At 40.2% G+C, this 14,432-nt stretch overlaps 1 protein-coding gene across 4 annotated transcripts in view; it reads left to right on the plus strand.

Annotated features, from left to right (window-relative positions):
• Positions 1-14,432, plus strand: part of SNX25 (sorting nexin 25) — a 90,117-nt gene that overhangs the window by 19,860 nt on the left and 55,825 nt on the right. For all 4 annotated transcript variants that reach the window (XR_005721489.1, XM_040243064.1, XM_040243062.1 and 1 more), the window contains exons 2-5: positions 3,469-3,553; positions 6,786-7,002; positions 11,149-11,321; positions 13,232-13,418. Coding sequence is in view for 3 of the 4 variants with exons in the window: in XM_040243064.1 (XP_040098998.1) it covers positions 3,469-3,553; positions 6,786-7,002; positions 11,149-11,321; positions 13,232-13,418 (662 nt within the window). In the remaining variant the exon portion in view is untranslated. The remainder of the gene's footprint in view (positions 1-3,468; positions 3,554-6,785; positions 7,003-11,148; positions 11,322-13,231; positions 13,419-14,432) is intronic.

A 14,432-nucleotide genomic window follows, 5' to 3' on the forward strand; every position in this document is an offset into this window, starting at 1 on the left:
CTCACCCTCCTCAGGACGTCTGAGGCAGGCTTTACCTGAGGAGGGGGAGGGACTGCGAGGCGCAGACCTGGGAGGCGCAGACCTGGGGGCGAGCGTTCGCTGGCACACGTCTCTTGCGGAAGTCTCTGCGGTGAGCGGTTCCTCTTTTCACACCTATAAATGGAAGGAGAGAGAAGGCAGGTTTTGCCTCACCGCCCTCTGGGCCACAGCCATGCTCACGTGCCTGAGTTAGCTGCCACTGGCTCCAGAAATATTAAATCCTTTAAAAAAAGGACTTTCCATGTGTGGTTACCCAGTTACTTTGGGCCCGTGATGTTTTCTTTGATCTTCTGTTCTCCTTAACTTCCAGACTCTCAATCAGGCTATGGGGTGACAGGGCGGAAGAACTCTTTTTTTTTTTTTTTCCTCCCTAATAAGGGTCCTGGGGGACAGAGTGCAGGGAAATCCAGAACCAGATTGAAAAACTGATAATACTTTTAGAGAAAGAACCAACATAGAAAATATTATTCTCACAAACTTTTTAAGTTAAAGCACATAAACGCCTAATTCAAATACAGTGAGTAGAGACAAACATGTTTATTGTAGGTATTACGTCTAAGTGGGAAGCAGAGAGAGAAAAGAAATGTGCAGATAGATGGTGAGAATTGGGAAAGCTATAACTAGGGAGAGAAAGGAGGGGTAAAAAATAAGCACAAAATTGTTCTGAAGGAAGCTGTAAAGATAGACACATAAGTACAAAATATGCTCAGATAGGCGTGTGTTGTCATATTCACACCTGCTTCTCTCCCAGCCCTTAACCACAGTTTCCATTTTAAGAACCCGAATTCAGGAACTTCTCAATTAAGCATCATTTGGCTGTGATTTCATCATCTGGTTAGTATTGTGCACGAAACTGCCGTACCTATATTTGGAAAACTATACCAGCGTGTTTGCCAAAGGCTTGAGAAGTTGTGGTTAAAGTTATTTATCAGTATAGTGCTCTAACAGTATTAAGTTGTTTAAATACCTGCCTGATGTTCTAAAAAGCACTAGAATTTAAAAATTCTTCTCATTTCTTCAGTCTTTTCCTTTCATGAACTAAAATTTAAAAATTACAGTAAAATGTCCTGACCATTTAAGTTTATAACAAGTTACTCAGAAACTAGAAAGTAGTTTTCGATAGGTTGAGAGTATATTTCTTTTAGGGTAAGATGGCTTTTGTCTATACGATTATGATTAAGGGTTTTGTCTTTTTAAAAAATGATTCCTTGAGAAAGTATTGAATGTTATGTATTAATTTGTAGCGTTGTATATATGTGTTAGTCACTCAGTCATGTCCGACTCTTTGTAACCCCATGGACTGTAGCCTGCCAGGCTTCTCTGTCCATGGGATTTCCCAGGCAAAAAGGCTGGAGTGGGTTGCCATTTCCTTCTCCAGGGTATCTTCCCCGCCTAGAGATCAAACCTGGGTCTTCTGCATTGCAGGTGGATTCTTTATCAACTGAGCCACCAGGGAAGCCTCTAAAACCAATAAGTACACCCATTGCAGTGTTCAGTTGCTCAGTTGTGTCCGACTGTTTGTGACTCTATGGACTCTAGTATGCCAGGCTTCCCTGTCCTTCACCATCTCCCAGAGTTTGCTCAAACTCATGTCCATTAAGTCGGTGGTGCCATCCTCTGTTGTTTCCTTCTCCCACCTTCAATCTTTCCCAGTATCGGTCTTTTTCTAATGAGTCAGTTCTTCACATCAGGTAGCCAAAGTATTGGAGCTTCAGCTTCAGCACCAGTTCCTCCAGTGAATATTCAGGATTTATTTCCTTTAGGATTGACTGGTTGGAAATCCTTGCAGTCCAAGGGACTCTCAAGAGTCTTCTCCAACACCACAGTTCTATAGCATCAGTTCTTCGGCACTGAGCCTTCTTCATGGTCCAGCATATGCTTACAATATGCATATACTTTTGATCACTTTGGAATGTGATCAGTTAAGAAGCTTTTCTGTTTAAAGTACCCTTAAGCTGTCTGATAGTGGGGTTTAAATCCTGCATGTTGCCTCTCTGTTTTTGCCAACTAGTATCTTTTTATAATTAAAATTTTAAATTGTGTTATACAGACATATATGGAGGAGGAAACCATTTTTAATTGTTTAGCATATGTGTTTCCAAACATTTTCCATCATGGAAAACTTTTCATGAAGGCATATGTATCCCTAATTCATTCTTCTTTCATGGCTGAATTATATTCTAAAACATGAACCATCACAATTTAACTCTTTGATTATTGATATACACTTGATTCTGGGAGTTGGTGATGGACAGGGAGGCCTGGCGAGCTGCAGTCCATGGGGTCGCAAAGAGTTGGACATGATTGAGTGACTGAACTGAACTGATACACTTGATTTATTTCCAATTTCTTCCCTTAGAGTCAATATAGCAGTGAAAGTCTTGGTGTGTGTACTTTTTTTTTTAATGTGCAAGTATTTTATCTTAGCTGGATTCCTAGAAGTAGAATTGCTGAATAAACAGAGTGCTTTTAAATTTTGATATGTGCTCAGTTGTTTTCTTCAAAGCTTTTAGAAATGGACGTTTCCCCTCATGATGTATGAAAATGGCCATTCCCACGTGTCTTTGCCAACATTAGGTTAGATGACACTTTGCCCCTGTGTTGTCAGTCTGCTGGTGTCTCATTGCACTTATTTGCATTTCTCTCATTGAAAAAGAGGTTGCAGTTTTTTTTTCATACATTGATTGGTGTTTATCTTTTATGATTGCTCTTTTAATTTCTTTGCCTGGTTTTTTGAGTTATTTTTCTTGTTTTGGGATCTCTGTATATATGAAATAATAGTCCTTTGTTCTACATCTTGCAGATGTTGTCTGTCAGTTATATTTTATAGTTATCTTTGTCAAACAGGAATTTCCTATTTTATGTAGTTATATTTGTCAGGTTTTTTTTCCTTTATAAATCTTTTTGTGTCTTATTTTGGAGAGGGCTTCTCCGTCCCAGGATTAAATAGCATCTCCTTTGTTTCCTTTAAATACATTTTTAGTTAAAATATTTAGCTCTTTAATCAGTTTGGAGTTATTAATATACGAAGTATGGCGTAAGACTCTAAACTTTCTTCCCACATGAATATCAAATTATGCCAGCACTACTTATTGAATAGTCTGTGTGTTCCTCACAGATTTCAAATTCTTCTCATTATGTTCTTAATTCTCATATATTTGCATTTCTGTATAGATGTTTTTGTACTTTCTACCATTCAGTTGTTTATTTCTACACTGGCATCACACTGTCTTGATATCTGCTAGGGAAAATCCTTCCTTAATTCTTTTTCAAAAATTTATTAACCTTAAGCATGTATTTACTTTTCCAGAAGAACTTTATAATCTGTTAGGCAATATTTTAACATCTGTTTAAATGGTTTTTCATACTTTTGGTTTTATATTTATGTGATTTATTCAGTAATCTGTATCTTTTTTTCTTATATTTCAGAGTCCTGTGTATGGAGACTCAAATGAGTCAGTTCAGTCTAGAAGGGTAGTCATTTCTCATAATATGGACAAAGCTCTAAAAGAAGGTAAGGATTAAGTGAGGGTATATAATTACCACGGGAAGCAATTCATTATGTTCTAAAAGGAAGATAGTAATTTCCAGCAAATTTATCTATCCTCTCTCTGTTTGATGGCATTTGGATTTTTTTTCACCATGAATTTTTACTTGAAGACATAGTAAATACATCCACTTGTTGTTTAGTCAGCCAACTGTGTCTGACTGTTTGTTACCCCATGGACTGTAGCCCGCCAGGCTCCTCTGTCCTTGGGATTCTCCAGGCAAGAATACCAGAGTGGGTTGCCATGCCCTTCTCCTGGTAATCTTCCCAACCCTGGGAACAAACCTGTATCTCCTGCATTGGCAGGCAGATTCTTTTACCACTGGGTCACCAGGGAAGCCCCCCAATACATCCATGTTTCAGTTAAATGAATGGGATCTAAACATTGATTAAGCAGGAATTTGCAGATTGCATGCAACTAGCCAGCTTATTGGGGTGCTTCCACGATTGAAGCAAGAATCTGTTGTTCACTGTTACTTGAAGTGGGTGTCAGGAAGCCTTTCTTTTTTTTTTCTTTTGTCAGTAGATATACGTAGGGAAAGTGTGTTGGGAATAAATACACTCAGGCTTGCTCATGGACAAACCAGTTAACCAAATTAAGGGATCTTGTCCAACCTTGACAAAAGAAGAGACAGAGACGTGAAACTTGTATTAAAGATGATTGAAAAGGGGACTGTGGCGGATACAGTGTTATATGTCTGGAAATGGGGATGAGTAAGTGTAATTACAAATATTAAAGTTTAAAAGAGACTATATTTCGATCAAATTAAAGTTTTAAAAATATGCTTTAAAAATTAAATTTCTAAAAACTGACAGTTTCAGTTATTATATACAAAAAAAAAGTCTGAGGTTTTCCAGATGAAAATATACAGTGTTAAGTATGAAGTTAGGAGAGAACTGGCAACTACTCTTCTATATCAGATACCCTTAAAAGTTTTTTTCCTCAAGTTACATTTCCTGGAAAACTGGCAGAAGGTAGACTTTTAAAAGTCTCTTTGACTTAATATTAAATCTCACTAGATCTGCAGCCCAATTTTCACTGGACTGCCCTGAATTATCTCAGTAATGTGGGCAAGAAATGTAATTCAGCAATTATTAAGTACCTGCTGTTTGCTCAGTAGAACTCAGACTGTCCAAGGATTAGATGCTGACACAAAAGAAGCATAGCTGGTACCTCAAAGAGCATGGCTTTCCCCCTCTCCATAGGCTCAACTGATCTAGTTCATGTCTCTTTACCCAGTGGTATGAAATACATGTTCATTTTTCTTGAATAAATCAATAGATCCACCAGTGACATAAGCTAATAACCTCAGATCTTTCCAGAAGATGCTTTTCTTCTGCACACAGAGAGCAATTACTAATTGCATTTTTGAAAACTTTGCAAACCACAGAGGGACATCTATGTGATCAATGGAATTGCTGCTGTTGTCATCATCACTAGGGCAGTTCCTGGTTGAATGACTGTTTCTTTGTTCCAAGAGACTCGGGTCATGGACCCCACTTTTGACCTGTGGGGCTCTACCCTCTTGGGCATGGAAGACTGTGCCTGAGTTACCGTGGGGAGAAGGCAGAGGTGGAAAATGGCTCTCTCTCATACCATTTACTTAGACAGAGTCATTCCTTGTTCTGAACATTTATAGACAGAGATTTACCTAACATCACATTTTCTAGACTAAATGGTAGCTTTTAAACTGGTCTCCTCACCTCTAGTATTTCTCTCTTGTTACCCTAAATCATCTTTTCAGATTAATCCAACTAAAACTGAAGTTCTAATCATGTTATTCCATTCTCTCTAATCTTCTGTGATCCCCTCTTACCTGCTTATTTCTTGAAGAGCAGTCCTAGAAAATAGATGTATTTAAGTCATAATAGCATTGAATTTTTTGTTGGCTGTTACACCTTTAGAAGAAAAGCTGTTTGCTTGGCAGTGAGAATAAGTGTTCCTTCATTTCTTACTATGGTTTGTTATATTACTCATGCATATTTCTTAATGAAGAACATAAAATGATTTTACTATCATGAATTTCTCTGTCTCCTTGAATTGACACAGATGATATATTTTAAAATATTTCGGGTTTTTTTGTACTTGTATGAATGAGTGTCTATAGTTATATAACGCATACTTAGAATCGTGTCTTTGTTTTGTACTTTTATATTTTTATGATACTTGGGGTGCTGATGAACTATTGAAAGAAGATATACCTGTGACTAGCACATATCTCTATTACTAAGTATAGATTTTTGCCAGTATTCATTTTTATCCATTTCTCACCAAAATGTATTATCAGAGGAGTGTTTTAGAGTTACAGTAATCAGAATATGCAATGTGGTTAACAAATGTAATGAAACATTACATAGGTGAATATGGCCTTCACATAAATCCTTTAGCATGTTGAAAAGATCGTAATTTTAAGTATTAAGTCTCTTATAATTGCTCTTAATTTCCTGCTTTAATTTGAAATTAAATTTTAATGAAAGAAAAAATGCTTCTATTTTCCAAGTGTGTTGGTTTGCAGATTTATTTGCTATTAGCTAAAAATCCCGTGGCGTGAAAACTTTTAGTTTAATAGAAGAGTAAGAGAGAAGGAATTGCACATGGAGAGTTTAGCAGTGTTTTTATTGGCAAAGTGTGTGTCATCACGCTCTTGCTGCTTGGCACTGGGCTGCCCAGAAGGAAGATAAAAGGATGTGAAAGCCTGGAGGTCATGTAACCCAGCTCACCATCTCAGGAAGTACTTTCTTCCATGTCATCCTTGTCCATTAAATGCTCCGCTTGTGCTGAAATTTCTTATGATGGCGCATCCATCATTTAATATGGCAATCTCTTGAATAATTTTAATGCTTTTGTTCAGCTCTTCCTTGTGTTGAATAGAAAAAAGCAACTTCCTTGTGATTTCCACCCATCTAGAGCAATTTGAAATTAAACACACAATCAGGGAGTTGGGTACCAGGGTAGACTGTTTAAAGATTGGGCTGTCCAAGAAAATCCAGTACCTCGTGTCTCCACACCCCCAAAATTTGAGTTAGATAAGAATCTCTCATTTTGAAAGGTTTCAGGAAACAGTGTGTCTTCCCTTGTTTTGCTTTCCACTCTTTATATTTTAAAGTGACTGTTAAATAGCAGCAGACAGCAGGAGCGCGCTCTCAGTGTCTGCGGCCCTCGCCTGCGTTTGATGTGTGGCCTTTCTCTTCCTGGTAGTGTTTGACTACAGCTACAGAGACTACATTCTGTCCTGGTATGGAAACCTCAGCAGAGACGAGGGGCGGCTCTACCACCTGCTGTCCGAGGATTTCTGGGAAGTCGCCAGACAGCTGCGCCACCGGCTGAGCCACATGGACGTGGTCAAAGTCGTCTGCAACGATGTCGTACGAGCTTTGCTCACTCACTTCTGTGACCTGAAGGCGGCGAGTGCCAGGTAGCTGTTACAGTGGGAACAACCTCTCTTCCCTTTACTCTCGTTAAAGTGTTTTCCTTGTTGAGAAAAGGGGTCAGAGTCAAGACAGAACTCTAGCATATTCATCCTCTTATTGGCCCTTGGCTGGAAATGTTGACATTGCGGGGAATCATTATAATGTTCTGATGGAGCAAATAAAAAAAAATTTTTTTTACCAGAAAACCACGATATAGACCTGTTTGATTTTGTAAATAGCTGAAGCAGTGAGATTAATTTTACAGAGCCAGCACTATCATGAATCTATTTAGTAGCATTAAAGGTGCCTAGAAACAGAACATTTAAATATAGTTGTTTTACACTCTGAAGAGTGTCAGTGAGTTTTCAGTTTTTGAGAAAGTTTAAATAAAGTTAATGTTTCTTTTTGTGAGTCCTCTGTTAAGAGCTTTGTTGCATCGTAGTATCCTAAAAGGAACTCAGTATTGGAACATGTAGGCCATGCTTAGAGAAGGTGTTTTCATGTGAAAATGCCAGCACTCAGGTTTGTCAGCCTTTTGTACTATTAGCCAGGAAAGGTTTGTGCCTGAGAGGTGACTCTGCCTTTGGAAGAAGACTTCAACAAGACCTCGGGGCTCATAACAAATCGTTATTCCCTTAGGTTTGCTGATAGGATCCTAAACGTCTGTCTTACTCTTGCCTGAGTGAGAGCATGACGACTCATAGCACCTCTAACCTGGACATAAAGAGCAGTCTCACTGCAGCGAGTAGCCTTCTGCCTACTGGATACACACTCAGTTGGAGTAGAAGCAGGGTCCCAGCAGTTTCTGGGGCCTCTTCTTGCTGATATAGTGCTGCCTCTATTTTAGGGGAGAAGAGAAAATATTTGCAAAATATGTAAGGGGATGAGGAAGCAGAGTCATCCTCCTCAGGCAGGTGGTAGCTCTCCTCCTTCTAAGAAGCCCTGTCTTGTGGATTTGTCTGCGTGCACTTGCTGCCCTGCCTATGAGGTTGTGGGGGCTCCTGGCTGTTAAGGGGGGTCGTGCAGCGGCAGCTGTCCAGGAGTCATCTCTCTCGCCATGCTCACCCAGCTTAGGTTCACGAGGCCAGAATCCACAGGGCCACCGTATGCCTATTCTTTTCCAGCTCACTGCCCCCAGTGTTTTTTGCAAACTCTCTCTTTTTTTTAACTACTTATTTTGCATTGGAGTATAGCTGATTGACAATATTGTGATAGTTTCAGATGGACACCAAAGGGACTCAGCCATGCATATACATGTATCTGTTCTCCCCCAAACTACCCTCCCATCCAGGCTGCCACATAACATTGAGCAGGATTCCCTGTACTATACAGTAAGTCCTTGTTGGTTATCCATTTTAAATAGAGCAGTGTGTAAATGTCCATGTTTTTTGCAGATTTTAAAAATAAAATGGGGGATACCTTTAAAAAATTTGTTTTATTAGACTTTTTATTTTGTATTACAATATAGCGGGTTAACAGTATTGTGAGAGTTGGGAATACTTCTTATATTGTGATCCAGTTTCATCAAATAATGCTCATCACCTATGATAACTTTGATTTTTTTTTTTTGGTTCTTTACCATTAACAAAAATGGCATCTGAGATTAAATTTTATCTTGTTCCTTGAGTCCCAATCCACAGTTTGAAAAATTTACTGTGGAGCAGTGGTTTTCAGTTTTCCTGGTCTGAGAATAGCCCTGTGCTCTTGAAGGTTGTTGAGGACCTGAAAGAGCTTTTGTCTGTGTGAGTTAGAGCCGTGGGGTCCTGGGGCCGGCTTGTGCTGGTGCAGGAGCAACCCTGAGGTCAGTGAGCAGCACCTTGTCACTTTGTAATTGGCCACAGCAGGGGTACTGACACCGTGAAATGGGGCAAATGCTCCAAATGGGAGCTTTTCTCCCCTTTGGAGAGGCCGTTGTTAAACATTTACCAGCTCAGCACTCATCGTATCTGTCAATATTTATCATATCAGATATTAAACTAAGGCTTTTTTTTAAGTGTAAGAATGCACAGTTCGCTTTCCACTCAACGTCAACAGGGACAAGGTCACCACACAGCCTGTCGCCTCTGGCAAACTCCACTACAACTCGTGAGAGCAGGCGAGACACCTGGAATTGTTTCATTGCTATGAATAGGGTTTGGATCTCACAGACCCCCCTGACAGTGTCTGGGGGACACGCGGGAGCCTGGAGACCACCCTTTGAAAACCATTGTTTTTAGAGAAAGTATCTTCCAGTAAGGAGGGGGTATGTGAACCGATGAGGAAGTTATAAGGGTCACCTTGCTGGAGTCTCAGAAGCTTCAACCTCTCCTTCTGAGTGTTCTGAGGCCCATGCAGCACCTAATCGGCTATGGCGTCCGCTCCATAAAGTGCTCCCTAGTTCTGTCTGGTGGATACTGTTATCAGTGGAAGCTCATTTTAAAGTATTTAAATTACGGCTCAGTAGAGGACAGTATTTTTAGATTATTCCAGTTAGAAGACTGATGAATTTAGGTTTGGGAGAAGAGCAAGTGGTTAGAGAAATGGAGTGTTTTTATGATTATCTGATTTCAACATGAGAATATATTTTTCACTGAGACATTTATTTACCAGCTTGTGAAATGACTGCCTTTGTGGATTATATAAAGATATTATGAGTAAGCATCAGAATAATAGAAACAGAGACCTGATTGCGTTTTAGAAGTGCCTTCTGTTTGGACCTCCAGTTTTCTTGTGCCAAGGATAGATTTATTGGTGTCTGGGCTATGCCTAGAAGCTCTAGTTGATGATTCTTATTAAAGGAAGGAACTCTATCATTGTTCTCTGAGATTATGGATATTTGGAAAAGTGCCAGTAGGTCACTGGTGTTTTGCATATAGATGGTGGTGCCCTGGAGGTGAACGCTGGGGATCTAATATCTGATTGTGCATCACCTTCTACACATCACAATGAGACTGGGCAGAAATGCATCCAGGTTCTGTGGTTATCTCTGCACTCACCTGCCCCAGATAAGCTGTACCTTCGCCCTGGAAATCGCCATTGGGGTGCAGATTTCCATTGACTGCAAAATGACAGTGGCAGCCAGGAGGCACCCAATTGAATTGGCCACAGTCAGGCAAGAGAATAATAAATTGCATTAATAAAAGCGACACATCCTCTGGTTGACTGTTGGGCAATTGTGTGGAGGCAGCTTTCCGGTCAGCCTGTATTTATTTCCCAGCCGACATGCCGTTGGCTGCCCTAAGTCAATCCAGATCACACTTAATTCTTGCTTGTTTCCTCTTCCTTTGCCCCATCTGTCTTGTTCTAGCATGTTTCGAGGAAATTTAAAAATGATTGTTTTTATGCTATTAAATCAATAGCATTTTTAATTTCATAGCCTCCTTTTTACAGTCTTTGTATTCTTTTTACGCATAAAGCCCAGGCATGCTGTTTAAGGGACAAAATAATGCTTTTCTTCACATATTTTTCTCTTTATCTCTGAATTTTTTTTCCCTTTTCATCTTAATCTCTAATTTTGGCTTTGTGTTAAAGAGTTGGGGATGTGCGAGTCAGAGCAGAACTTGAATTACTTTTACCATTAATTACTTCTGTGACTTTGAACTGTTCACTCGATCATTCAGATCCTTAGTGTTCTCATCTGTAAAATGGCGATGATAAATACACTTCTGGATGTAGGTGGGAAGATTAAGTAAGACTGCCCATATGAAATGTATAGAAGGTTAACGTCCTTTTGCTTACTCAAGGCACGAGAACCCAGAGGTAAGTACTAGGAATTGCAGTAAGGAATTGCAGAAGGATGCTGTCAGGACCTGGTGACCCTGGTTTATGCTTTGTTCGATTTTTTTTTTAAAGGAAACTCTAGATGACATTTAAAAAGAGAACTAGAAGATTTTAAAATTGAATTAAAAAGACACTCATCCCTTTCTGGATAGTTGTTGCTATGATTCGGGAGTTCTGTATAACCGTTCGTGCTACTTAAGGTTAGAAATCCCAAAAGCCCATTTTTCCAGATTAATCTGTGGTTGAGAAAATTATTGACTATTGATAGTCAAAGAGTGAACATAGTTGTTAAAACTGAAGTGTTTTTTTTTTAAGCTAATGGTACATGACCAAATTGTTTCTAGAAATTTCTTTCCTTCCTTTTCCCTCTGTTCACGTATTTATTTTCTCAGACATGAAGAGCAGCCGAGGCCTTTTGTGTTGCATTCTTGCTTGAGGAACTCAAACGATGAAGTAAGATTTCTGCAGACATGTTCTCGGGTTCTGGTGCTCTGTCTCCTCCCTTCGAAGAACGTCCAGTCTCTCAGCTTACGCATAATGCTCGCGGAAATTCTGACAACGAAAGGTAGACTTTCATAACTAATTGATATTACTAATGCGATACTTAATGCAAACTAATGTGCTCCATACGAATGTGAGAACACTTTATATGATACCTGTACAGACCTTGTATACTGTGGGATGTATGGGAATTAAAGTGTTTTCAAAAGATCAAGTTTTAAATGTTACTTGAAGAAGACATTACTTGGCCCTATGTGATAAATTGTTTTATATAACATATTGCCAAATACATAGTCCATTTCATTTTTTTAAAAAAATAATAGATAACCAGTCCTTAATGAAATTAAAAGACACTTACTCCCTGGAAGGAAAGTTATGACCAACCTAGATAGCATATTCAAAAGCAGAGACATTACTTTGCCGACTAAGGTCCGTCTAGTCAAGGCTATGGTTTTTCCAGTAGTCATGTATGGATGTGAGGGTTGGACTGTGAAGAAGGCTGAGTGCCAAAGAATTGATGCTTTTGAACCATGGTGTTGGAGAAGACTCTTGAGAGTCCCTAGGACTGCAAGGAGATCCAGCCAGTCCATTCTAAAGGAGATCAGTCCTGGGTGTTCTTTGGAAGGACTGATGCTAAAACTGAAACTCCAATACTTGGGCCACCTCGTGCGAAGAGTAGACTCATTGGAAAAGACTCTGATGCTGGGAGGGATTGAGGGCAGGAGGAGAAGGGGACGACAGAGGATGAGATGGCTGGATGGCATCACTGACTCAATGGACATGAGTTTGGGTGAACTCTGGGAGTTGGTGATGGACACGGAGGCCTGGCATGCTGCAATTCATGGGGTCGCAAAGAGTCGGATATGACTGAGTAACTGAACTGAACTGAACCAGTCCTTATGCCCTTCACAATGTAGCATCCATTATATGCGTAAACAAAGGAATATCTGTACTCAAGGTCTAGTATGCATTCACTTAAAATGCTTTTGCTGCAGTATTCATTGGTAATACCTTTATGTGACTTAGGTCTTCACAGGTAGAGCAGTGGTGAAGAACCTACCTGCCAATGCAGGAAATGCAAGAGATGCGAGTTCAGTCCCTAAATCAGGAAGATCCCCTAGAGTTGGAAATGGCAACCCACTCCAGTGTTCTTGCCTGGAGAATTCCATGGACAGAAGAGCCTGGCGGGCTACAGTCCATGGGGTCACAAAAAGTCAGACACGACTGAGCACAGCACCACCACCAACATATGTGACTTAGAATACATAAAAAGGGAGCTGTACCACAATATAAGGTGGTTATTAGCAAAAAAGTATATCCAAGGAAATGCTTAGCTAGGATAAGAAAAATGGAAGAAAATATCATCTAAAGAGAAACTTTTCCTACTGCAGAATCTCAAAAGAACATTGTGTTTATATGCATTGATTTAATGTCTCATTTATTATCTCAGGATTAGCCAGCTCTGCCCATTAGCTGATACAGCCAACCATAGCGAGAAGGCGACCTTTTTAACCTGAAGTTTGTAGGATGACTCTTTCATGGTGTCCTTGGCTTTCTCACAACTTCCTCCCTGAGGTCTGTTTCACCAGTTGGGAGAATGTTAACTTTCAACCTTTTGGCAGACAAAGCATGTTGAGCCTTATAATGGAAATAAAAGGGAAAAAAAATGAATGTACTTAATTTTGATAGCTCTGTTAACCTCTTGGGTTCCGAATGACTTTCTTTCATCATCCTTTTCTGTGTATCTCATTTGTTAAAATGACCACTTGGTTGTAGCCTTAGCTGGTAGCAGACCCAGCAGGATGGGTCTGTGTGTATGTGTGTGTTGCGTGTGTGCGCATGCATGCACACTTGTGCAGCCCACTTGGGTAGTTTCACAGTGTTTGCCAGGTGCAGTTTCAATTACAGAAGCATGAAGACAGCTCCTCTGAAGGAGAAGGCCTTTTCAGTGTTGCTCTATTCTCTGTCCCGCAGTCTTGAAGCCGGTGGTGGAGCTGCTCAGTAACCCAGATTACATTAACCAGATGCTGCTCGCCCAGCTGGAGCGCAGGGAGCACATGAACGAACATCACAAGAGAGCCTACACATACGCGCCTTCCTATGAAGAGTTCATCAAGCTCATTAACAGCAACTCTGATGTTGAGTTCCTGAAGCAGCTCAGGTATTTGGTCTTTAATTATAGCATGACAATGCTACTAATTATCCTTCTCTGCCTGGTTAGGTTTAAAAAAAAAAAAGTGCTTGTCAGGGAAGCAGAAATAAAGGAAGTCCATAAATCTCACTAATCAGTGACAACAAAATTTATCGAGCTTCTCCCTTAGTAGTGGAGTTCGTTTGTTCAAAGTACCATGTTTTTCAAATGATTAGGTTATAATAGAAAGTCGATCAGTTGTTAGACCTGTGTAGCTGCTCAGATGCTTCCTTGGGGAAAGCAGTGGAAGGAACTGATGTGTGTTTAAAATCACAGTGTAGAACATTTGTGTTGATTTTCTTTTTTCTTAGAAAACACAGAGGCCCAGTTTGGGAATAAAGGGGTTCTTGACTGATTGTCTTGAGAAAACATATCGGAAATAACACCCCAGGAGTCTCTTTCATAGGGGAGTCCAGTCTCCTTCCCTGACCTGTGACTGGGAGAGTTCCGTGGGCTTTGCTGTATCGTAGCATCTCGGGCAGTTCTCTTTGAGGCGGCACCGGTGTATGTTTCATCCTCTGGGTGGTGGTCCCTGTTTGCTGTATCTGAGGCACAGACCTGAGGACCAGTTCTTACTCTCTGCTTCTTGTACTGGAGAGGCTGCCAGGAACAGCTCAATGATGGCAGGGATTGATCTTTCTGCTCAAAGAGGAGGTGACGCTGCATAAAGTATCTTGTTACTTAGCTACTTATTGTTCATCTGATAAAAAAAAAAAAATTGCCCTCTTATTTAAGGGTCAACTCTGCCCACTCTTATTGACAGACTGAATTGCTTTTTATCAGACTTCTGTCTGAAACCCACATCGATGAGCCTCATCAGCACAAATGGAGCTGCTTTCTTCAGTCATAATCTCAACTGTCCCGTTGTTTTTCCTGTACAGTTAGAGGACTCTGCTCTCTGACTTTTATTAGCATTTTAGGTCCCTGTCTTCAAATGCCCCCAGTAAAATTTTGGGATAGGCTGCCTAAAGCAGGAATTGCATC

The sequence above is a fragment of the Oryx dammah genome, unplaced genomic scaffold (genome assembly GCF_014754425.2).
Source record: "Oryx dammah isolate SB20612 unplaced genomic scaffold, SCBI_Odam_1.1 HiC_scaffold_7, whole genome shotgun sequence".
Classification (NCBI taxonomy): domain Eukaryota; kingdom Metazoa; phylum Chordata; class Mammalia; order Artiodactyla; family Bovidae; genus Oryx; species Oryx dammah.